General features: G+C 41.2%; 1 protein-coding gene across 2 annotated transcripts in view; it reads left to right on the forward strand.

Annotated features, from left to right (window-relative positions):
* The window catches only part of pvrl2l (PVR cell adhesion molecule related 2 like), a 487014-nt gene that overhangs the window by 350001 nt on the left and 113262 nt on the right, over positions 1-23751 (forward strand). Inside the window, exon 7 of one of the 2 annotated variants that reach the window (XM_057827935.1) lies at positions 5371-22490. The exons of the other annotated variant lie outside the window; for it this stretch is intronic. Within the exon in view, the coding sequence (XP_057683918.1) occupies positions 5371-5915 (545 nt within the window). The 3' untranslated portion in view covers positions 5916-22490. Of the gene's footprint in view, positions 1-5370; positions 22491-23751 lie in introns of those variants that run through there. 2 annotated transcript variants of the gene reach the window in all.

Raw genomic sequence — 23751 nt, forward strand, 5'->3', positions numbered from 1 at the left:
GGGCGCTGCACGTCAAATAAGTGACACAACCAGACACCGCTAAAATGCAGGCTAACTACACATAAAATTTCACACATTGTGAACATCATTCTCGTCTGGTCAGATGAATACTGGCGTTTGTTTTTTTATATTTTAGTCCCTCGAAACACGTTTTTATCTCGTTATCGTCTCGTCATCGTCATGAAGAAAAGTGTCTGTTGATGAAATATTTTCGTTATCATCATCATTGACAAAAACAACACTGGCCGATACTGTAAAATGAACTGGGCGTGTACTAGTGATAAACACGGAAGCACATGCGCTCCTGTTTTTAAGGGCAACGTGCGTAGCTGCCGGCCATCTTAGGAAGGGCATCTGGAAGAGTACATATCGCGCCACATCGGCACGTTATTCACGTTATTCCTTATTACCCAGGTATTGATGATGTCATTTTAGTGCCGTATCTGTTTACCACTAAAATGCTTACTTCTCCTGTCAACTATGACACTTTTGTTCATATTTGGTAGGCAGATACAGCAACAACAACAAAATCAAAATTTTTCATTACCTAATTAGAATTGAAAAATGTTATTTCCCATTGCTGTGGCAACCGGTAATTACCAATTAGGATTCAGCTGTCAATTACTTAAAAACTCGACCGAGTGTGCCAAACTTCTGAAGAAAATGAGAAGCATTTTCAAGTTATAGCCAAATTTGTCAACATTGCAGAAATGTAAGCGCACACAATATAATGAATCACATTATGTTCACTGCCGGCCTTGCCCATTTCAAATGGATTGGACATCTATATTCTTCAATTGCACTGCAATATGATCTTTTACTTTTTAAATTAACGCCATCTAACTCTCGCACTAACCATTTTGTTCTCCTACAGCTGTTTTTGTTTACGTACCCCCTGCTAGAAGCTTCCCCACCTTCTGCTTGTGTTAACTGATGTCACACTCGTAATTACTCACACACACACCATCATCATCATCATTGTTATCGTTGTTATTATTTGATGAGGAGAAGCAGTCATTTGGCCCACGTGGCGTTCCTTCCTGCCGACTGTTTGATTGGCGTCCATCTCCGCATTGACTGGCGGCGCCACGCGGGGATGTGCGTCAAACATGAATTGGTTCGCATGTCCCCGAAATATCATCTGGCTGCATGTGTGTGAGTGTTTGAGCCCTGCGTGAGTCCACTTGTGCAAATCTTCCGCCATCGGAAGCCAGTGTCAGCATCTAATGAGGCTACTGGGAAGAATCAGACAGCCTGGGCTTAAGGGACGTGGAATATGGCGGCGCTTTGAAGGCGCAGCTGTGCGCTAGTTTTTCTTCAAACAACCCCTCTGGATGACTACATTTGAGTGTGTTGATGTGCACTTACTGGACATTTTTATAGATTCAAAATGTCATGGCATCAGGTATAAATACCGTATGTCACAGGCTTATGCGTGATAGGTGAAAATCTGCTATGTTTAAGAGACTTAAAGAAAAAACTCAAACGCGCTGTCAAACGATTAAAATTGTTAATCGAGGTAATCACAGCTTAAAAATTAATTAATCGTATTTAATCGCAATTCAAACCATCTCTAAAATATGCCATGTTTTTCTGTAAATTATTGTTGGAATGGAAAGATAAGACACAAGACGGACATAAACATTCAGCATACTGTACATGAGTACTGTATTTGTTTATTATAACAATAAATCCACAAGATTTGGGCATTAACATTATTAACATTCTTTATGTTAAAGGGATCCACGGATGGAAAGACTTGTGTTTCCTAAAAGATAAATTTGAGTACAAGTTACAGTAATTTTAGTGTCTTTAACTACGTAAGGTAGTGATTGAAATACACCACAAGGTGTCAATGGGGAGTTTTAAATTAATTAGAGATCTAGCCAAGGCAAAGTCTGAGTAAGTTTTGCGTGTATTTTGCATAGCTATTTTGATTGGGAATGGCAGTTCTCTTTGCATTGAGCGCTTTTCTTTTTGTGAACTTTTTTTTTTTTTTTGAGAGATAGGAATATTATTTTTGTTGTGCTTTCATGAAATAATACTGTGGCGACTTAACTGTTCCGCCCAAATGCATGATGGGAAGTTGGGCAACCATGACTGTCAGTGGTGGCTGCAAATGGTATACAGTATGTTCTGCGTTGTGTTCCATTAAGCGTGTTAAGAAAAAGATCGTCTCCTGTGAGAGATAGGAATATTGTTTTTGTTGTGCTTTCACTAAATGATACTGTAGCGACTTAACTGTTCCGACCAAATGCATGATGGGAAGTTGGGCAACCGTGGCTGTCAGTGGTGGCTGCAAATGGTATACAGTATGATCTGCGTTGTATTCAGTTAAGCGTGTTAAGAAAAAGATCGTCTCCTGTCATTCTTCCCCATGTCGTTCGTCACAATACTGGTATTTGTTGTGAAAGAGTTGCTAAAAGCTTAAGCAAATAAAAGGCGCGGTCCCATGAACGCCTGTGTCCACTCGCATTTCTCTGCCTTTTCGCTCTCAATGTGCTAAAATGGCGTAATTATAAACTGTTTGACGCAACGCATGAACGGGTCATTCCGTGCATGCGTTAACTGCGTCATAAATATTTCAACGTGATTAATTAAGAAAATAATAATTACCGCCCCTTAACACTATAAATTTGACAGCACTAGAAAAAAACGTTTTGAACCGATTCATACTTTCACGTGCCGTAAACAGCAGTGTTGCTTGTAATAACTGAACAGGAATGTGAAATATTATTTTTTTAGATGATAAGTCGCATCTGAGTATCAGGACTGAATTATGCCTCTGCGTTGTGGTGACAGCAGAGTGGCGGCGTAAACCCTACGTCATCTTTGAGCATTCGAAGTTCTGATTCAAGGAAACGCGTTTCTCTGTAATTCACCACCAATCCACTTGAAGCGGGTGGCTTTGTCTTTGTCCGGTTTTGGGGGACTCTTGTTGAATTCCTGTAGTTTTCTTCCGGTCGTAGACAGCAATGGCAATGGAGATGGAACGTGTGTATTTGCAACTGCGGCTAATCAATATTGGACAATAAATGTTGTTACTACAAATGTTGAGGCATAGTCGACATAGAAGACGTTTGCGAATGTTTGAAAATGGCGGTGTTATTGTACTGAACCGGAAACAAAGTTCAGCCTTTAGTCAAAAAAAGCAAAATGAAGAGGGTAAAAAAACATTAAACTGAAGTATAAGTCATGTTTTGGGAGGGGATATCATATCAGGGACAAAGATAGTCAAGACAATAAAACAGAGAATATTAACCTAAATACAGTGATCCCTCGTTTCTCGTGGTTAATGGGGACCAGACCCCGGTGCGATAAGTGAAAAACTGCGAAGTAGCGCCCCCCCACACACACTCCAAAAAAAAAAAATTGTGTGTGTGTTCAATGTATTTATTCAGATTTAGCAGTGGAAAGAGATACACACAATACATGTTTTTTCACTTGTTTTCCCATAAGTGTAATTTTAAAAAAATAATAATAATAATTATATATATACAGATATTTATATATATATATATACAGGATATACTGTATGTATATATTTTCCCCAAGTGGAAGCTTCCATTATCCTAATAAATTTAATAATTAAAAATATATATATACAGTAGTGTGCAAAAGTTTTAGGCAGGTGTCCTGCCTAAAACTTTTGCACAGTACCGTATATATAAATGATAAGTTTTAAACATGTTACTGTCCCACCAAATTATTTTCAAACAAGAATAAAGTACTATACTGTAGTAGAAAAATGCTTTGCTTCATTAAATGCTTCTGTTACCTCCCTTGGCTGTGACTCTTGGAGTGGCAGGTGGAAACTACAAACTGCTTAGGATCTCTTTTAATGTGTGGCGTTTATTGCCGCAAACACAACACGTCCGGCTGCTTCGAACGTCGCCACACACACAACTTCATTCCAGCGCGCGCTTCCTTATCCATCCGCCCGCGCAATGCGCACGCAGAGCCAAGGCAGCACTTGCAACACTTCATTGATTGATTTCAATTCACAATGAGTTGCCACAGCAACTGTTTAAGAAGTTAAGCGATGATTGACGCATTGGCTCTTTTAAAGCTGTCAACATCATTAACTTTAATAAGCAACTTCAGTGCGCGTGCACTGCCTGCCTGGGGAACAAAGAGCAGGGAGAGGGAGCGAGAGTGAGACTAAGCGATTGGCTCGGGAAAGCTCATCTGTATTTTTTTTTATTTTTTTATTAAAAAAGTAGTTGCAAGCGCGAAGTAGCGAGGGATCACTGTAGGTGTGTGTAGACATTTGACTTTTGCCATGCATTTGACAGTTTTTCAGATAACTAAAGCCTAACCAACACAACATAAAATATTTACCAAACTCTGGACTCTCACTCCAAATCACTCTAAATCCATTAAAGTCTATAACGTTAGTGTCACTTCAGAACAAGTCAGCCAACTCTGGAAGTGAGATTGAGTATATACAGTAAGTCACACCTGAGTATAAGTTGCAGACAGAGCCAAACTATGAAAAAAAAAGGTTGATTTATAGTCTGGAAAATACGGTACACAAGTGAATGGCATACTAGTTAAATAAATGGAATATGTCTAGGATGCAGTACAACCCTGTTTTGTATTTTATCAACATCTCTGATACCGATTTTCGTTTGCTTTTGTAGTGCGTATGTTGGCTGCTTCTTTCGCGCAAGTTAAGTAGGCGTTTCGTCAACGTCCATGGGGTTGAACTTGGCTCACACCAACAGGAAGTAAAGAAGCAAAAAGGCTCGCTTGGGCTTGTTTGCACTTGCGGTCCAGCCAGCCTCATCCCAGCCTTTGACTTCAGAGTGGACAACATCAGCACTTACTTTAAAAAGTCCCTAAAAGTCAAATGGAGGCAAGCGGACTATTTTCGGTTGATGAAGATGTTTCACCTTTAATCCAAAAGGCTTCTTCAGTTCTGCATTTTCATGTGGATTCCTCTGAGTTTTGTGGGTGGGTCCCTGGGGTGTTCACATGAGGGTTATTGTTGTGGCCAGGTATTGCTGCTGAATGACCAATTTGTCTTCCACTCACGGGTTGTAGATTCCCAGATATCCAATTCATGGTAATCCACAAAAGTACAAACGAGACGGCTAGACTTTAAGATGATGAAGAAACTAAGAAGAGTCTAGTTTTCTCGATTGTAGGTTTGCGGAATACCAAGCAGTGATTCACCTGCCTGATAGCGAAACAGCTCCTTTGTGGCCACTTTTCCCTTGGAATGAGACAATCTTTTAAGAGGATTGCAGCACACATAAAAGACAACAGGACGCCACTACTACCTTAACTGCCGCCATCCAACTTCCTGTTTCTTCTCCTCCACCCGTTTTTCCATCCTACCTTCCAACCCCTCCATCCTCTCTGCAGAAGCTCTGGAGGACCCGTCCAGCACCGGCATAGTGGCGGGCGCCGTGATCGGCTCCCTCCTGGCGTTGCTCTTGGTTGTGGCGCTGGTGGGCGTGCTGGTGACAAGAGGCCGGCGCCAGCACCGGCGTGGCGGTGGCGTGGACTCGGTGGCGGCGGGCAGCAGCGGCATTGGTGGCAGCAACAGCACAGACTACGGCAACAAGGCCCGTCTTCTCTTCGGCGGTGAGGGTAAAAATAACAACGGGCCCGCATACACGTACCGCGAAGGCTGCGACAATACTGGAACTCTGACAGAGAAGGCCAACGACTTCCACCACCACCTCCACCACCATCCTGTCAAGCCCTCCCCCCACGACATCCTCCTAGACGAGGCGGAGAGGAGGAAGTTTGACGACAGCCTGGAGGACGACGAATGCTATGACCGATTCGATGGCGGGAACGCTTTCCCTCCAACCTATCGCGACCAGGAGGCCGTGTACCTGGATGACGACATGGAGTCTCAGCGGGACGGATCCGTTATTTCCCGGACGGCCATTTACGTGTGATGCGGCGAAAGAACAGTCGCAAAACCCTGCCTGGTTGTACTTTGAAACGGCAGAACATGTTGGAATGTGACTGGACAAGCACATCAACGCTTCAATATGGACGCCGCTTGTCGCTGTGTTCTCGTTTCTTGAGCTTTGCGAGTGGTCCTGTGACTTGGTATTTGATATCTACTGGAAACGTCGTCTGCGTACAACAAGAAACGCTTTCTTGCCTTTTTTGTCGGCCTCTTGTGGGAGGAGCAATGGCGTGTGTGCTAGTATGTGGCTGCTGTGATGTTAGTGGCAGAGGTGGGGGACTCAAGTCACCAATTTTAGGACTAAATCTTGAAAGACTTGACATGACTTGGACTTGAACTACATGTGTCTTACCTTTACATTCCAAAATCATTTCAAGATATATGTGTGCCATTTGTTGTATATATATCATCATTTTATAATTTGTCCGAATCTTATTGTCGGTCTGGCTTAATTTGGAGACTATGAATTGCTGTAAATCTTGGCCAAAAGAAGAACCAGTTTATATTTTTTTAAGCGATTGGTCAAGAAATGACCTTAAAATTGGTAAAAATGATTCCAAACTCAAATAATTTTTTTTGTTTAGACAGCCAGGCGTCAACATGGCTGCGGGAACCAACTGGTCCCCAATAATTGAAAGAACAACTTTATCCATCCATCATCTACCACTTAATCCGGGGGTGCGTCTCAGGGGCAGCAGCTTTAGAAGGGAAGCCCAGACTTCCCTCTCCCCAGCCACTTCAACCAGCTCCTCCAGCGGGGTCCCAAGGCGTTCCCAGGCCAACCGAGAGACAGTCTCTCCAGCATGTCCTGGGTCGTTCCCGGGGCCTCCCGCTGGTGGGACATCCGCGGAACACCTCTCCAGGGGGGCGTCCAGGAGGCATCCGAGCCACCTCAACTGGCTCCTTTTAACGTGGAGGAGTAGCGGCTCGACACCTAGCCCCTGCCAGATGACCAAGCTTCTCACCCTATCAGTAAGGGAGAGCCCGGACACCCTGCAGAGGAAACTCATTTCGGCCGCTTGTATCCACGATCTTGTTCTTTCGGTCACGACCTACAGCTCATGACCAAAGGTGAGAATAGGAACGTAGATCAACTGGTAAATCAAGAGCTTCGCCTTTTGGCTCAGCTCCTTCTCAACTACGGACTGGTGCAAAGTCCGCATCACAGCAGACGCTGCACCGATCTGCCTGTCGATCTCCCGCTCCCTCTTACCCTCACTCGTGAATAAAACCCCAAGATACTTGAACTCTTCCACTTGGGGCAGGATCTCATCCCCAACCCAGAGAGGGCACGCCACCCATGGTCTCAGATTTGGAGGTGCTGATCTTCATCCCAACCGCTTCACACTCGGAACTGAGAACTGGAGTGGTTCTCAGAACAACTTTATATTTTGGATTAGTGATTAGTACAGAAATAAATGGCACAAACAAAGTAGGTAAAAATATTGCAAAGTTAACAAGGAAAGCGTAGCTACGTGGTATGCATTTTATAATAATAGGCAAACCTCCTGGCGCAAATCGTGTCTATAAACATTATTTGTGTGTGGCCATACTGCAGCGAGCGAAGGGGCGGGACTGTGCACAAAGGCTGGAGCGGGTGCACTCGTCAGAGAAATGCAATATGATCATGTAAAAGTAAGAAGGAAGTAAAGTAAAAAGTAAAGGCTACGTCTACACTAGGACAGATCATATTCTCCTGGGTATTTTGCCGACCATTTTTATACTTGTCCACACTTACGTTTCAGGTGTGTTTAAGGCCCTCCGCTTCTGCAAGGTACACCTGCATTTGCGCAACGCATACGTTGAAAGGAGCACACATGTGTTACATCATCGCCAGTTGTGGACTTGGCCATTTTGGGGCCTAAGGCGAACATATCCAGGCGCCCTCTTCATGGGTCAGGGGTTAAAAAGGTGAGAAGGGTGTGGAGGAAAGATGTTCTGGTACACTAGGGCTGTCCTAAATGACAAATTTTCTCCTGATTAGTCAGCCGACTAGTTTTACGATTAATCGACTAATCTAATCATTTTCTTTTTTTTTTACTAATTTAGCAATTACATTTTTATTGACGCTTATTAATTCACAAAACTATTTTGGAACACTTAAATTCTTTATTAAAGTACGAATAATCATGTAAATAACATTAATAATCACAAATAAACAATGAGGTTAAATTCTGATAGCATTTACTAGTGCAAAAAGAATGGAAAGGAAACAGATTCAGAACACTGACTTTGCCTTTTCAACATTATTCAAAACAATTCTTTAAAAAAATTCTAGCAATATTATTATAGTATACTACTATATATACAGTATATCCATTGCCAATCATATTTGTCATGAAGAGTGTCATTTGAAAGCTATTCTTAGTGTAGAATCTGTATTATGTAGTATTTACTCAACATATTATAATATTAATTCTGAAGTATGTGGGATTTACTCCAGAAATCATTATTTATATGACAAACATGACGTGCTTTTCCTGTTAACCAGCTGTTGAGTGTTATTGTATGACTGATTGGAGCTGTACTACATTATTTCGCCACAGGGTGTGCTGTCGTGTATTTTATGTTCGGTGTGAAGAAGAAGAAAGTTAAAAGAGGCATTAGAGGCCTGTTCTCAACTTCTCCCTCACTGCACTTTGGTTCTCATGGAGAGCACGTGCGAACATGTGTTTGAAATAAACGATAGCCGACGTGCAAAGTAGCAAGTGAGCTGTAAAAATAGCTAGCTTAGTGACGTGAAAACCGCGGGAGAGCTAAGTGAAGCTAACGAACAGCTAAGCAGAGCTAAGTAATGCTAAATGGCGCTAAATGAAGCTACGTGACTGATAATCAATCCGTCGTCATGGAACAGTCCATTTTAGTGCGTGTGTGGGGGGGATAATATAAATGCAGCATTCAAATGGCTTTCTTTTTTGTTTTGTTATTTGTTTGTTTTGTATGCTGACATAATTATACACGACGAATTGTTGGGGGTGCTGCTGGCTCCGGTGGCCCAAGCCGTTGCTCGTTGGGGCAAGGGCAGCTGGTTGGGGGCCCTTTACTGGTTGTGGGCCTAAGGCGATCGTCTACTTCGCCTGAATAGTAGATCCGCCTATGCGCGCGGTTCATCTCTGAACTGGAAACTCATTACTCACCGGCGGCAAATTTCGAACTTACTTCACCTTCACTGTAATCACTGTTTTTTTCGTGAACGCATCATGCAGGGGCAAGAGTGAAGGAAGAGCACAGTCGGCTTTTACGAGCAGTTGCTGAGCTGTGATTGAAATAAATCTTTAGAACACAACGAAAGCCTGTCATTGTTACTTAGGATGTTACAATCGATGCTCAGTTGCGCTCTCAGCACTTGGAAAATAACAAATATTAGCATATGGTGTGGCGCTGCGTATATTTCCTGGAAGCCGCAACCAGGAGTGCTTGTGCATAACAGTGGCGATCCTGGAAGTGGCGACAGTTTTGAGAGGCAGAAATGTTATGGAAAAAAACTGATTGCTCTCCCCTTTGACTGGGGGTACCACGCAAGTCACTTTTCTGTGTTTTATTCTTCCTCTACGCATTTTTATATACTCATGTTCGGTCGGCATTTAGTTGGGAGGGGCCAACCCCGCAGCTGTCTGAACGGAGAGAACGCGAGTGACGAGTTCTGTGAAAAACGCTCATTTCCACATCATCCGCTATGGGAGGACCACAAATGGGCACTGAATTGAAGCTGAATTGAAAATAGTCCAACTAATTACACGTTTAAGGCCATTCTCCGTCCTAGTGTAGACGTAGCCTAAGAGACAACAACTACCACCAATGTCTCCATTTATCTGTGTACAACGATAACTAGTTAACTGGTCAATGTAACAAATAGGCAATTTGCCCTTCACACCGCAATATGTTTCTCCTTGCTTTTTCGACACGCTCGTCGTAAAGTGAGCCCAATCCCATCTGAAAATGAGACAATTTAAGCGGCTGAGCCCCAATCACAGTGTCTCCTATCTGCGCCGGATGAATCAATCCAGAAAACGAGGCACTTTAAGCGGCCTCACTAGCGGCTGAGCCCCGCTGTTTTTGCCTCCTAAAGAAGCGGTTGTCAACTCCCATTCCTACTGAGCTAGATTGTATGACTTGACTGAATTAGTAAGGGACTTGCTTCATTTTCGCAACAGCAACTTGGGACTTTCTCGAAACTTGAAGGTTAAGACTTGAGACGTGACTTAATCCCACCTCTGATTAATAGCGTGAGTCCTCTCCTATCTGCTGGGCGTCGTCTCACTAGCGTCGATGTTGTCGCTGTTGTCATCGTTGTTGTCGTCGTTGTGTATTTGTGAAAAGAAGCACTTTCAACAGTTCCACTTAGAGTCACAAATGACTCATAGATACGGATATAAATATCCACATGATATTTTTTTTGTCCCTCTGTACATGCTGCTCTATTTCTGGCGTCCATCTCGTCTTTATGTACGCGGCGTCCGGCTTATCGTCGGCCGCAGATAACCACGTGGTATTTACAAAAGCCAATCTGCGTCTTTGTTTTTCACATCCTGCGCAAGCAAACCTCATTCGGTGGCGCTCTCTGGAACATGATTCTTTCTAAATCCTCCTTTACTCTTCTTTTCAACAAGATTGTGGCTTTTATTCCAATTTTTTTCTTTGCTTCCTTTTTGGAGGATTTGTTCTGACAAATGCCGGAACATTCAACAGAATCCTTAAACACTCGTTGTACGCATGTGTGAGTGGTGTGACTGCTTAAGCTTTGTAATTGGTGATTGCATACGCTTAGGATTAGGATTTTAATTACAAATGTATTGTCCTCCTTTTAATATTTTGGGGTACTTGCAAAGTGCTTGCATGACATCAGTGAAGTTGGTGTGGCGCATTCTAACGGGAATTCCAGTCTCATTAGAAGCTTCTAAACGGGATCCTATTGCACGCATGGATGAAGTGGCTCACCCTCCTGCGTGTGCTTGTTCAGCTCCCTGCTGTCTCGTGTCCTTGAGTGGGCAAAGTGGAGGGATATTAGCATTATGTTAACCACGACCATCTGGCTTACAAATACAACCCAATTTTGCACTCTTTCCAAAACATCCAAAATCGCTTCAGTGGTCCAGTGTCGATAGGCGGATCTGAATCTTTAGTTAGCTAATGATTTGGGAGACGCATATACTGTACATAGGCTAGATTTACACTGCATGCTTGAAGTCACAAAATATGTTGTTGGTTTTTTTGCTTTCAACTCATTAATGACAGCCCTTCCATTTCAAATGGATTGGAGTCGGGGTGTGCCAATCACATATTTTTGCGTCAGATCACCTGATTTTGAGAAAATACTGAAACCGAATCCCGATCTGATACCTTGGCAAAGTATTAAGGTGGGGGGGGAAAGCACGTCCAACCATAATAGCAATATAAAATGGATTGTGAAGAAGTGGAAATTTCCCCTATCAGTTGCACCACAAAATAAGGTTGCAAACAAATTACATCTCAATATCTTGTCTTACCAAAAAATACCGTATTGGCCCGAATATAAGATGGTCCTAATTATAAGATGACCCCCTCTTCTTCAAGACTCAAGCTTGAAAAAAGACTTTTTGAACACCAAATTAATTTTTATACAAAAAATAATTACAGTACATCTTATCTTAAAAGCTGAACCTTAAAACATGTAACTAACATGTAAACATGTAAACTAAAGTGCAATCACAGTTGTAAATTAATGGCTTCTGGTTTTTGAAATGTAAATAAACCAATCTATTGTGATAAAACAACAAAATTGCAATAACCATCAAAGTGAGGTCTAACTGTAACTGTAGTCTAGGAACAAATCTGAATGAGGAAAAACATTGCAATAAAACAATGCAAACTTGTTAAACTTGAGAGTAGCAGAGATCTGTCATGACAGAACATTACTCAAGTTCAGCATTCGCTTCAATGACATCTGGCGCCATCTAGCGTCGTGAATGGGTATAATGTCTAGACCGCGAATATAAGACGACCCCCACTTTTTCAGTCTTATTTCAATGCAAAAAACACCGCTTTATATTCGGGCCAATACGGTAATATTGGAAATAATTGGTAATATTGGAACAAGGAAATATCTTAAAAGGTCAACAAATCCATTTTACACAGTGCAAGTACAACTGAAGTACTTAACGCCACCTCTAAAAATAAATTCATACAGTACATTCTAAAAACCACAATGTTTTTCACCCGATTACGATCCTTCGAAAATAACGTTTGATTAGGGACATCTTTAAATTCTTAGATCTCAGACCTCTGATAATGGAGAAAATTATGTAAGCAAATGCTAGTGTGCTACTACAGGCTAAAGGCAGTGAGGAAGAGTGTAACCTACAGGCAACAATAAGTCCATGTTAGGTTTATCTCAACTAACATTGGCAAGAAACACAGACAGTGAGGCAGGCTTGGTCTTTCTGGAGAGAAGCTAGCAGCAGATGTTTAGCTCAAAATGCTCAGCTTGCGCTGAACACTGCCGCTACTCCCTTTATTAAATAAGGGGCAGGAGCAAATTAACATACAATCCTGTACATTTACTTGTTGTTGGGCAGTTCTACAGAACATTCACTTATACATGTTTACAGAAGACTGGGCTACCCTGAGACCTTGATTAAGATAATCAATGTTTCAACAACTCAGACTTCCAACCTCTGCCAAATGACAAAGTGGTCACATACAGTCAGTTTAAAAGTACAAGAACTGTGCCATATACAAAGATCATTGGAACAGTTTCATGTGACATTAATGTCTAAGGAAACATCAAATCAGAACAATGTAAGCAAAGCATAAAATGAGTTAACATGTTGTACAATTTTCCTAACCAGCTGTGATACAAAAAATATTTAAAAATCAGGCTCCGAGGATCGATACAGATACACTCCAAGAATCTACCTACAAAATTTAGTTATGATCCATTCACGAATAACGAAGGAATAGAGTTAAAAATGGTAGTGTATACACCCCCAACAAGAACAACGACAACAACATGAGTGGCAACTTTACAGGCTATTAGCCTGTAAAAGCAAAACAAAATCATCCCACTTGCAGGCTCAGCCATTTTGTGATGTTTTTATACCCACATACATACACATGGACAGACTCGAGAACAGGTGCACAAAATGGGAATTAATGACATAACATTTGATTGGCTAAAATAGCACCAGCATTGGTAAAATGTCTGTCCTCATGTCCAACAGCCACTTTCTTGAAATACTGGCTTTTATTTACATTTTTCTCCACTATTGCAAATCAGTTTTCCCCCTACCAATTAAACAAGATTCTTGACGACAGGATAAGCCAGTGTTGTTTTTAGCAGCCCTTTTAATATTCGTCTGGACGAAAATATGTATTAGCCTTAGTCATATTTTAGTAATTTGAAAATGTGTTCGTCTTCGTCTAGTTTTCATCAATGAAAACTCAGACAGATTTTGTCTAGTTTTAGTTGACAATAACTCAAAATGTTTTCGTCACTAAACTTCAAAAGTTTTAGTCCATGAATAAATAAATGGAAAAAAAATCGCCAACAATTTCGAATGAACATTGACAGACGAGCACATAATTGTAGTGTCTAGAAGGACATCACCATCTACGTGATGATAATACACACTCAGCAGGAAAAGAGTACATTATTTTCAATTAATTAAACTCACCTGAACACCAATAACTGTATGTAAAACGTTTTCCGAGAGTTTTTAGACGACAATCACCACGCTAAATGCTAATGCGAACGCTATGCTAATGCTACAAGTTACATTTAGTGTGTGATAATCACGCAGCACAGACCTTTAAAGGCTAAAGCAACATGGCATATCTAGCCAAGATAAGAAAACAAAACTTACCAAGCAGCAACTGACATGTTTCACAAATGGCAAGTCTGGAGCCTGGAGAGTAAGCCTGGTGAGTAATCGTGTGTTTTTGGCGCAGCGTGTCACATGACCAAACACCGCTACGATGTGTGCTAACTACACACAAAATAAGAAAATGTCATAAATTGTGAAATTATGACGGAAACTATGGCGAATTTTTATCTCGTCTCGTCAGAAAAAAACTGGCATTTGTCTCATTATGTTTTAATCTCCCAAGACACATTTTAGCTCGTTGCGTCATCGTCATGAAAAAACTGTTCATCGACGAAATATTTTGGTTATCGTCCTCGTTGACGAAAACAGCTCTGGTATGAGCATGATAAAGGTGTTATCATTTCTTTAATTATACAGGGTTTCCCCCTAGGATGTATTTTGAAGCTGTAGTGGTGGGCTGCATCGGAGTCGGACAGCCTCACCATATTGTGCTACGGTGAAATTGCGTCATATCATGACAAATGAGAATTTTCCTTTTTTTCACATTTTTCCCCAAGAAGAATCATTACAAAGATTTATTTGAAATATTTCATTAGCCAGGCTAATGTCGTAGCTCTCAGCTACGGTACATGTACGTAAAATGAGTAGCTGATTACGGCTACATTACCCTACGTAATAATACTTTTTTTCTCGTAGCAATAGTACGACTTACATCTCGTAGTCCGTCTTTTTCCTTTTATTTGGCCCTAATACATACTACATTACCACAATAATAATAGTCCTTCTGTTAACGGACCCATTTCAAGGAGAAGGGGGAAATTCTAAGAGCCGTGTAAAGAGTTTTACTAGTTTCGGTGAGAAGGTAAATAGTTTTTTTTTGTTGTTCATTACTACATTTCCACACAAAAGCACATAGAGGTACCATTAACTTAGCATGGAGAGGTATGACAGTAATTTTACGAGTGTCCTATAGCTTCCAAAACTTGAAAAACAACGCATTTATCAAGGTTTCATCAGCCGTGATTGCGTATATTCGTCTGCCAAAACAGCCTGATAGCACACATATAAGTACGCCTGCCCCTCTGCTATTGGATGCGTTGTTGACGTTAGCGCGGCGGCGCGCTGAAAATACAGCAAGGCTCTATTTTGAGCCGCGCCTCTCGACACAGATTTAAACTTGGCCATCTTTCCAAGACGGCCATCCACCGCTCACTTTCGGCGAAAACTCCAATCCAAAATGGGGGGGAGAAGGAGAGGAGTCGGTAGTGGCTTACCAACTTTATTGTAGTAACAATATTAAAGAAAAACAATAACAAAATAATAGTGGGCTGCCGCAACAGGCGACCGCTATCGCTCGCTATCTCAGCCATTCTTCCCCCAGTCCGAACGTCACTTAAAGGGGCCGCGCCTAGTTCCGGACATTACAATACGCAATGAATAGGTTGCCGCTGAACCGTTCACACCAGGTTGCCGCTAGTTTGAAACAGCCTTAAAAAAAATCTCATTTGCAAGGCGTGGTGACTTTTATTTTGATGTGGCGGTGCGCCACAATCTTTTATTTGTAGGGGAAACCATGTGATATCCAATGAGTTGAAAGCAAGTGCAGTGTAAAATCAAAAAACACTCATCCAATCACATTTATACACCAGTGAAATTTGTAGGAGTCTACGCTACTTCTCACTACAATAATGTACATCATACTCTTTTACAATAACATATTGCACTGAAGTCGATTGTTGCTGCAGTTCTTAAAGTTTCAACTGAAGTATCTCCGAGGTGGTAAAATTGTCATTTGCATTTGGATGAGTAAGGAGTGTGACAAAAATGTGTGGAATGAGACCTTGAATGAAACACTTATTGGGTTTTTTGGGGATGTTACAGCTAAGATGGACTGACACCAACACATTAGAAATACATGAATTTAATAAAGTCATCTACCGTCCAAGAATCGACAATTAAATGTAAATAAGCGACATTCGAGGCGTATGAAACATTGAACAGGGTTGTAAATATGCTACGTTAGAGATATGACATGGCTATCATTAAATGAGTAAAATGAAGTGTAGTAATGTGGAGGTGACATTCCTTTTAATCGATCATGAAATATTGAGTCCAAGCCAGCTAATCGCGATGTTACACTTAATATCTGTATTATTTGTGTATTGCTGTTTACTTCCTATTGACGCTTGTGTAGTCGTGTACACGCAATTTGTACTTCTGTGCATTCGGGTTGGTTCAAGTGCTCTGTGAATGTCAAAACCATTAGATAAAGGGATTCACTGGGAATTGGGCACTTGCAGTGTAAATCAAGCCTTGTTTTCATATTTGAACGAACACTTTTGCCTTGTTCATCTGCTGCTTTTCCTCTGTTGTTTTCAACTTTTTGTTTCTTTATGCATTATGTCTTATTGTGGAGGAAATACATCACGGTGGCTGTAGAAAATAAAATGTGTGTGTGTTATGTGACGTGTTTTGGTCATTGGAGTAAGTAAAAAAAAAAAAGGGCTGTGTGAGTACTTTGAAATTAAGTGTCTTTAGTTAATGCTGTCGTACGGCATTGGGAGCTGTCAAGACAACCCGGAATGATGGTTTTCTCACCTTCTTCGGAGGTGTTTTTCTTGTCTAATAATAAAAATGTGTTCATCAGCAAGCGGCTTGTGCTCTGTGGGTTGCGCATGCGAGCGTGGGAAGGTCCGTCAAAAGAAAACAGAGATGTTTCAGCCTCCGTGAGCTGAAAAGGAGCGATTAGCCGCTTTAAAACCGTCGCCGAGCGTCGATTGTTCCTCAACATCCTCTGTGGGCCATTTTATCCAGAACATTCCGCTGAAACATCATCACACAAGTCAAGAGTTTCTGGTGTCAGCCCAAAAGGGGGGGTTGCTTTGACGCCAGCTCTGAAGAAGAGGCTTTGATGAAGAAACAAACACGTTTCTTAACGGAGTTTAGAGCATCTTTCACCCGATACGTGAAAAGATCCTGACTGAGGCAAGCAGTTTCATCTCTTTCCAGCACTTACTGTTATAGCTTTCCTCGGCACGTCTTCTCTCCAGTGGATTCCCGTGTTCCTTTGTCAGGAATCACAACTTTGGCACCTAATTAGCGGCGGAGTCGTGCGGCGAGATCAGCCGCTAACTTTTGTTTGTTTCCTTGCGAGAGTCGTTTTAATAAAAGTCTAAGTTTCACGCAAACCTCGCCGGCAATCAGTGTGAGAATACCCACAATGCACCTGTGGCGTTGGTGTCACACATTTGCATGAATCATGACACCTTATTGCAAGGAGGGTTTGTTGCCATGCCTGCTCAAGTGACAGCTGAAATAAACGGGTAACTTTAGCCTATTCGTTTTATTTTCCTCACAGGATGAAGTCAAGTTTATTTATATCAAACTTAATCACAAACGAGTTTCAGTTCACAAAAATCAATGACACAAATCAATAAAAGTGTGTGAAATTTCCGACACTTATATTATTCGCTATTCGGCTGCTGAAGATTCGTGAACGATTCACACACATTTATATTCCGATTATTTAAATATGCTAAGTAAAGCAGAAACTTAAACATAGTCCGTGCGGTCTTCGGGATATAATGAGGGATAGAGCGAGAGTAAACATCCACAACTCATGCCGCTAGATAAAAAAACCAATAATACCTGAATGGGGCCTACAGCCGCTACAAACAATGCCCAGTAGCAGTGTATTAGCAGTGTATTGACGACGATAAAACCACAAAATCAAGCCAGAGCAACCCATGGAATCTTCAAAAATTGATTCAGCACGACCTAGATGACACATAGATGAGATTGGATAGCAGTTTGTGTCACTTCGTTGATCATTCGTGGACAAAATTATTAACAACGGTCAGCCTGTGTTAACGTGAGGAATGGATTGATACTACGGCCATTAGTGACCAAAATGTGGTGAAATTACAAGTTATATTACATTTGCCGACTGCAGAAGGGCTGACATGGATTGTTTTGTTACAAGGAAATGCTACAAGGTTATGTACATATGATGTTAACACAAATAGTATGTCATTTTTTTTTTTTTTTATTGCAGGCATTGATCGCAATAAAACATTTAGACATGATTCCATTTCTTGTTTTATTTAAAACGATTGGTGCACTCCAAAACAGGTCAATAAATCACATTTATAAAAGTATTGCAAAAATAGCATACGAGAATGTGATATCAGACCGCAGAGCTCCGGAGCCTCGTGAACAAATAGCGACATCACGGAGGCCCTCGGCGGCATTTAGATGTGCTTTTTTCCCGTCCTCGGTAATTCCAGCTCCAATAGCATATATTTAAAGATGCTACCGTTCACAAGTTCGTAGTTGGATCACGACGAACCACCGTCTGTCACAATTCCTGCCTCTCTCTCGGCCTCTCCCGGGAGTCGAGCTTTCATCATCATTGTGGAACGCAAACGATATATGTTCGATATATGTCCATCAATGTACAAGTCAAGTTGTCTTCCCTTTTATAACAGCGTTTCCCAGCGGTAAACAAACGAATAAAAACTTGTAACACTTGGATTTATGCGGTGCATTCAAACACGATTAGCAACAGGCGGCTAGCAGCAGTAGCAGAAGCTAGTTGTTGTAAAAATGATTAAACGTCGTAATTACAATCATCATCGTAATATCAATAGCAAAGGCAACATGTCGTTTCATGCGCCAGATTTTAGGTCTCGTATTTTTAGAGCACATTACCTTCCATAACAGCGGGGGCATGACTGCAGGAGCTGTCAGTTTTGTACAGTCTCCTTCCCTCCCTCCTGTATGACGAGTACGAGCACCCATGGTTTGGAAATCGACATGGTACGAATCATGGAGGCCTTGGCTTGGTTCTCCACCCGCCTACATCAAAATAACATTCCCGGGATCTTGTATAAAGACCTTCCAACTTCGATTCCACCGCCATTGACTTCAATGGTAAACAGGCGGAAACGGAAGGGGAAGGAAGACATAAGGAAGTAAACCGGTACCTCGAAAACTTGTCTATACACAGGCGGCAATCTAGTCCACCAATTGGATCACGCGCTGGCACACCGGGTGCACCAATAAGAACCTCGCGTTGATGTGTCAATCACGGTGCTGCCGCCAGACCCCGGTGACACTACAATATTCTGACAGAATAGCCAACGACGTCATGCATTAAGAGAGACAATAGCTAATTAATATGCTAACTCGCCACCCTGTGGTCTGGGGTGTGAATTGCAACCTGTCAAAATGACGGACGGACTTCAGTTTTTTCCGTCACCGTTTAAAAAAAAACGGTCAACGACGGAAAATATCCGGTTAACGCGACCCCTGACTGTATGTATACTAAAACGATGTATGGATGTTAAACTAAGGAATACTTGTCATGAAATAAATAATTTGGATAAAACAGAGAAGGCGCTGTATGGTAATTGCAAACAGGAGCCGCAGAGCTAGTGCATGCCTGCGCTCGAGAACGCCGTGGCCATGCCCTCTTTTTAATCCTACCCTCCAGCCCTGGCGCCCTCCGCGAGTCCGCATCCTAGTATTTCCTTTTTGATATGGAGCAGCAAAAAGTGAAAAACATTTTAACGATGGGGAAATTGAAAAGGCAAACATGCACTGGTAGGAGTGGGGTATGGAAAGGCTTCAAACTGATTGTTGAAGATGCTATACAAAAACCTGTGTCGGCTTCGCTGAATGTAAACGAATGTGGCGTTTTACTCTCATACGAGCAATATATTGAACAAACTTTTCCAGCGTTATTTCGTTGTGTAAATGCATTTATAATGATCATAAAAATATATAGACTATTTAATAGGGCTGTCAAAATTATCGCGTTAACGGGCGGTAATTAATTTTTAAAAATTAATCACATTAAAATATTTGACGCAATTAACGCACATGCCCCGTTCAAACAGATTAAAATGACAGCACAGTGCAATGTCCCCTTGTTACTTGTGTTTTTTGGAGTTTTGTCGCCCTCTGCTGGCGCTTTGGTGCAACTGGTTTTATGGGCTTAAGCACCCATGAGCATTGTGTAATAATTATTGATATTTTCCCCCCTCCGTCCTGACCCCCCCACCTCTTCAATCTCTGCAGCAATGCTGACAGCACTCCTGTAACGAGTCACATGACATTTTGAAGGGGAAATGGCAAGCAGTACTCAGTTTGGACATTTAGGGATGTACGTATTTACTAAGGGGTGTACTCACTTTTGTTGCCAGGGGTTTAGATATTAATGGCTATATTTTGAGTTACTTTAAGGGGCAAATAAATGAACTCTTTTATATAAGCTGCACACAGACTACTTTTCTTTGTGTCAAAGTGTCATTTTGTCAGTGTTGTCCCATGAAAAGAAATACTTAAATATCTGACAGAAATGCGAGGGGGTGTACTCACTTTTGTGATACACTGTATATCATGTATCGGAGCGTTAGTATGTTGAAGCACTACTGTACTGGCTTTTATTTACGTTTTTCTACATTATTACCCATCAGAAAAATCCAACTTTTTCAATTTATTAAACAAATATTTTTCCTACTGGGACACATATAATACTATTTGTCTGATTTCGTGGACCACAAAAAATGATGTGGCGGGCCACATCTTGCCCCTACGATTCAAGTTTGACACCTGTGATTGAATCGAATGCCAGTTAGTTTAGTGGACGCGTTGAACGGTGGGTACTTTCGAAGCCCCAGTAAAGATAATCACATCCACAAATAACCAGATAAAGTGACTTGAGGTCTGCGCCTTTTGATAAAAGTCAAGATTGATCTTCGTACACTCACACGTTGTAGAACATCTGCCAAATCCAAGGGCGTCGCTTGGCAGTCACGACGCCAACCGGCGCATGTTGGGACTCCTGCGAGGGTGGTCTCTTGGATTTCCATCTGGAGAATTTCAAAAAGGGAACAAGTCAAAGGAGAGTGATTTTGAAAGAAGACCTTAATTCAAAGAGGAGGTGTGAGGAAGCCAACAATGAAGTTAATCTGAAAGCCTTCTAATCCTCCCTTGGGTTGTTTTAACGCCAGCATCTGCTGCCTGGTTACCAGGAAACGACAAATGCCGTTGAAAATCAGATCATCACATTTATTTGGACCTGTTCATGGACAGTGGTCACGAAAGTGGGACACTATTCAAAAGTTATCATTATCTTAGCTCATTCACTGCCAGCCCAGGTCACAGAGTACTGTATGTGTTGTGGTAGTTAGTAAAAGAGGGAAATTGCGATTGAGAACACCTATTCACGGCAGTAAACAGTGAATCCATCCTTTGAAATTTTCTTTAAGTTTTAAGTGGACTTTTAGGGGTTAAATTCCAATACCAAAATATTTTCATTTTTTTCAGCAGTGGGCTTTTGAAATATTTTTTCAATTATGATTAAAGGTGAATGTGAGATACTCAGGATAAAAGGCTCCACATGCATAAAGGGAACATACAAATGTGAGAACATAGCATTATTTATTGTATTTAGCCTTGAAGCCTTGGACCTAGGCTTTATGATTTAAGCATCTAATGTATCTAACATCGATATCACCCCATAATAAGCAATTCAAACGGCAACAAGGGTCGAAAAGCTAATGGACAGCACACTAGTCAGTAAGCCTGCTGTGTCCATCATTCTCGTGGTAGCGTTCGACGGCAATATATGTCTTTTTGTGATTTTCCGGTAACTTGAGATGAGAGCATGAGCGAGCATAATCAAAGACATCATGATTTTAACGAGATGTTATCGTGTACTTACCTTGTTTCGATGCAAAAACTCGTCAAGTGTCAAGACACAGCTGTGAATGGCCACAGCCGGACTTTGTAGGGATTTTATGGGTGAAACACGGTAATATAACAAGGGTCACGATGCAGAAATCACAGACATAAGGGAGTGGTCGGGATTTTCTTTTTCAAATATTTACACTTTTAAACGTTTTTTTTTTTTTCCATTTGTTTGGATCAATTATTTATCATCTAAAATATCGGGGGAAATGCGACAGTAACAAAAAAAATGAAAATGAATAATTTTAAATAAATATTAGACATCAATTAATGATTCAGAGCTAAAATTATAGACATTTAGAATAATACATTTTATTACCTACCTTCTTTTTATGGCTGGGTTGAAAAAAAAGTGGTTGTGCGGTGTCTGTAAACTGGGGTCTCCAGGGTAAAACAGGACACATCAAACTGCTATGGCATATGGACATATTGTTCTGTCAAACACAACAGTTCTTTTGGCTTAAAATACAGCAGTTTATTTTAAAGAGGGGTGCAAGAGCAGAAACTGCTTTTTTTTTTTTTTTTAATCGTTTTTTTTTAATTGCCCATTGCAAATTATGTGCGGGTAACTTTAATACTACAATTACAATACTAAATGTGGGCTGCAAAAATTGTCCCATGGGCCACGAATGGCCCCTGGGCCTTAAATTTGAGTCCCCTGTCCTATATAATATATTCAAACACATCTAATAAAAGAAAAAATACATTCATGCATAAAAGGTTTAAAGGTAAAGGCTAGAGAATAATGAATCTTGGTCTTTCCTGTCACTATCACAGTGAAAAGCCCTCTGGGTTAACTTCCTCCATTAAGTTGTCTTTCCACTTTAGAAGACCTCAATTAATCAAGATCTAAACTACAATTGACTTTAAATCACTCCACTTACAAAAAGTCACTGTCCACCACCAATAGGGGAGCAGTAACTACAGTGGTATGAAAAAGAATCTGAACATTTTGGAATTTCACACATTTTTGCATAAAATCACCATCAAATGTGATCTGATCTTTGTCAAAATCACACAGATGAAAAAACAGTGTCTGCTTTAACTAAAACAACCCAAACATTTATAGGTTTTTATATTTTAATGAGGAAAGTATGCAAATAATGACAGAAGGGGGGGATAAGTAAGTGAACCATCACATTTAATATTTTGTAGCCCCCTCTTCAGCAGCAATAACTTCAACCAGATGCTTCCTGTAGCTGCAGATCAGTCTGGCACATCAATCACGACTAGTCTTAGCCCATTCTTGTCTCCAAAACTGCTGTAGTTCAGTCAGATTCCTGGGATGTCTGGCATGAATCGCTGTCTTTAGGTCATGCCACAGCATCTCAACGGGGTTCATGTCTGGACTTTGTCTTGGCCACTCCAGAAAGCGTATTTTGTTCTTCTGAAACCATTCTGAACTTGATTTACTTCTGTGTTTTGGATTATTGTCTTGTTGCAGCATCCATCCTCTTTTTAGCTTCAACTGTCAGACAGATGCCCTAAGGTTTTTCTGCAAAGTTTGAATTCATTCTTCCATTAATAATTGCAAGTTGTCCAGGCCCAGAGTCAGCAAAACTGCCCCAAATCATGATGCTCCCTCCACCATGCTTCACGGTGGGGATGAAGTGTTGATGCTGGTGACCTGTTCCATTTTTCCTCCACACATGACGTTGTGTGTTACTCCCAAACAATTCAACTTTGGTTTCATCAGTCCACAAAGTATTTTGCCAAAACTTCAGTGGAGTGTCCAAGTGCCTTTTTGCGAACGTTAAACGCAATGTTTTTTTAGACAGCAGTGCCTTCCTCCGTGGAGTCCTCCCATGAACACCATTCTTGGCCATAGTTTTACATATAGTTGATGGATGCACAGAAATATTGGACTGTGCCAGTAATTTCTGTAAGTCTTTAGCAGACACTGTAGGGTTCTTTTTTACCTCTCTGAGTATTCTGCACTGAAGATTTGGCGTCATCATTGGTGGACAGCCACTCATTGGGTGAGAAGAAACAGTGCCAAACTCTCTCCGTTTGTAGACAACTTCTCTGACTGTCGATTGATGAACATCCAGACATTTAGAGATGGTTTTGTATCCTTTCCCAGCTTTATACAAATCAACAATTCTTGATCACAGGTCTTTAGACAGCTCTTTTGACCGAGCCATGATGCACATCAGACATGCTTCTCATCAAGATAATTCTTACCAGGTGTGTGTTTTATAGTGGGCAGTGCAGCTTTAAACCACTCATCAGTGATTGGGCACTTAAAATGTTTGGTAAAAA

Source organism: Corythoichthys intestinalis, chromosome 22, assembly GCF_030265065.1.
Source record: "Corythoichthys intestinalis isolate RoL2023-P3 chromosome 22, ASM3026506v1, whole genome shotgun sequence".
Lineage (NCBI taxonomy): Eukaryota > Metazoa > Chordata > Actinopteri > Syngnathiformes > Syngnathidae > Corythoichthys > Corythoichthys intestinalis.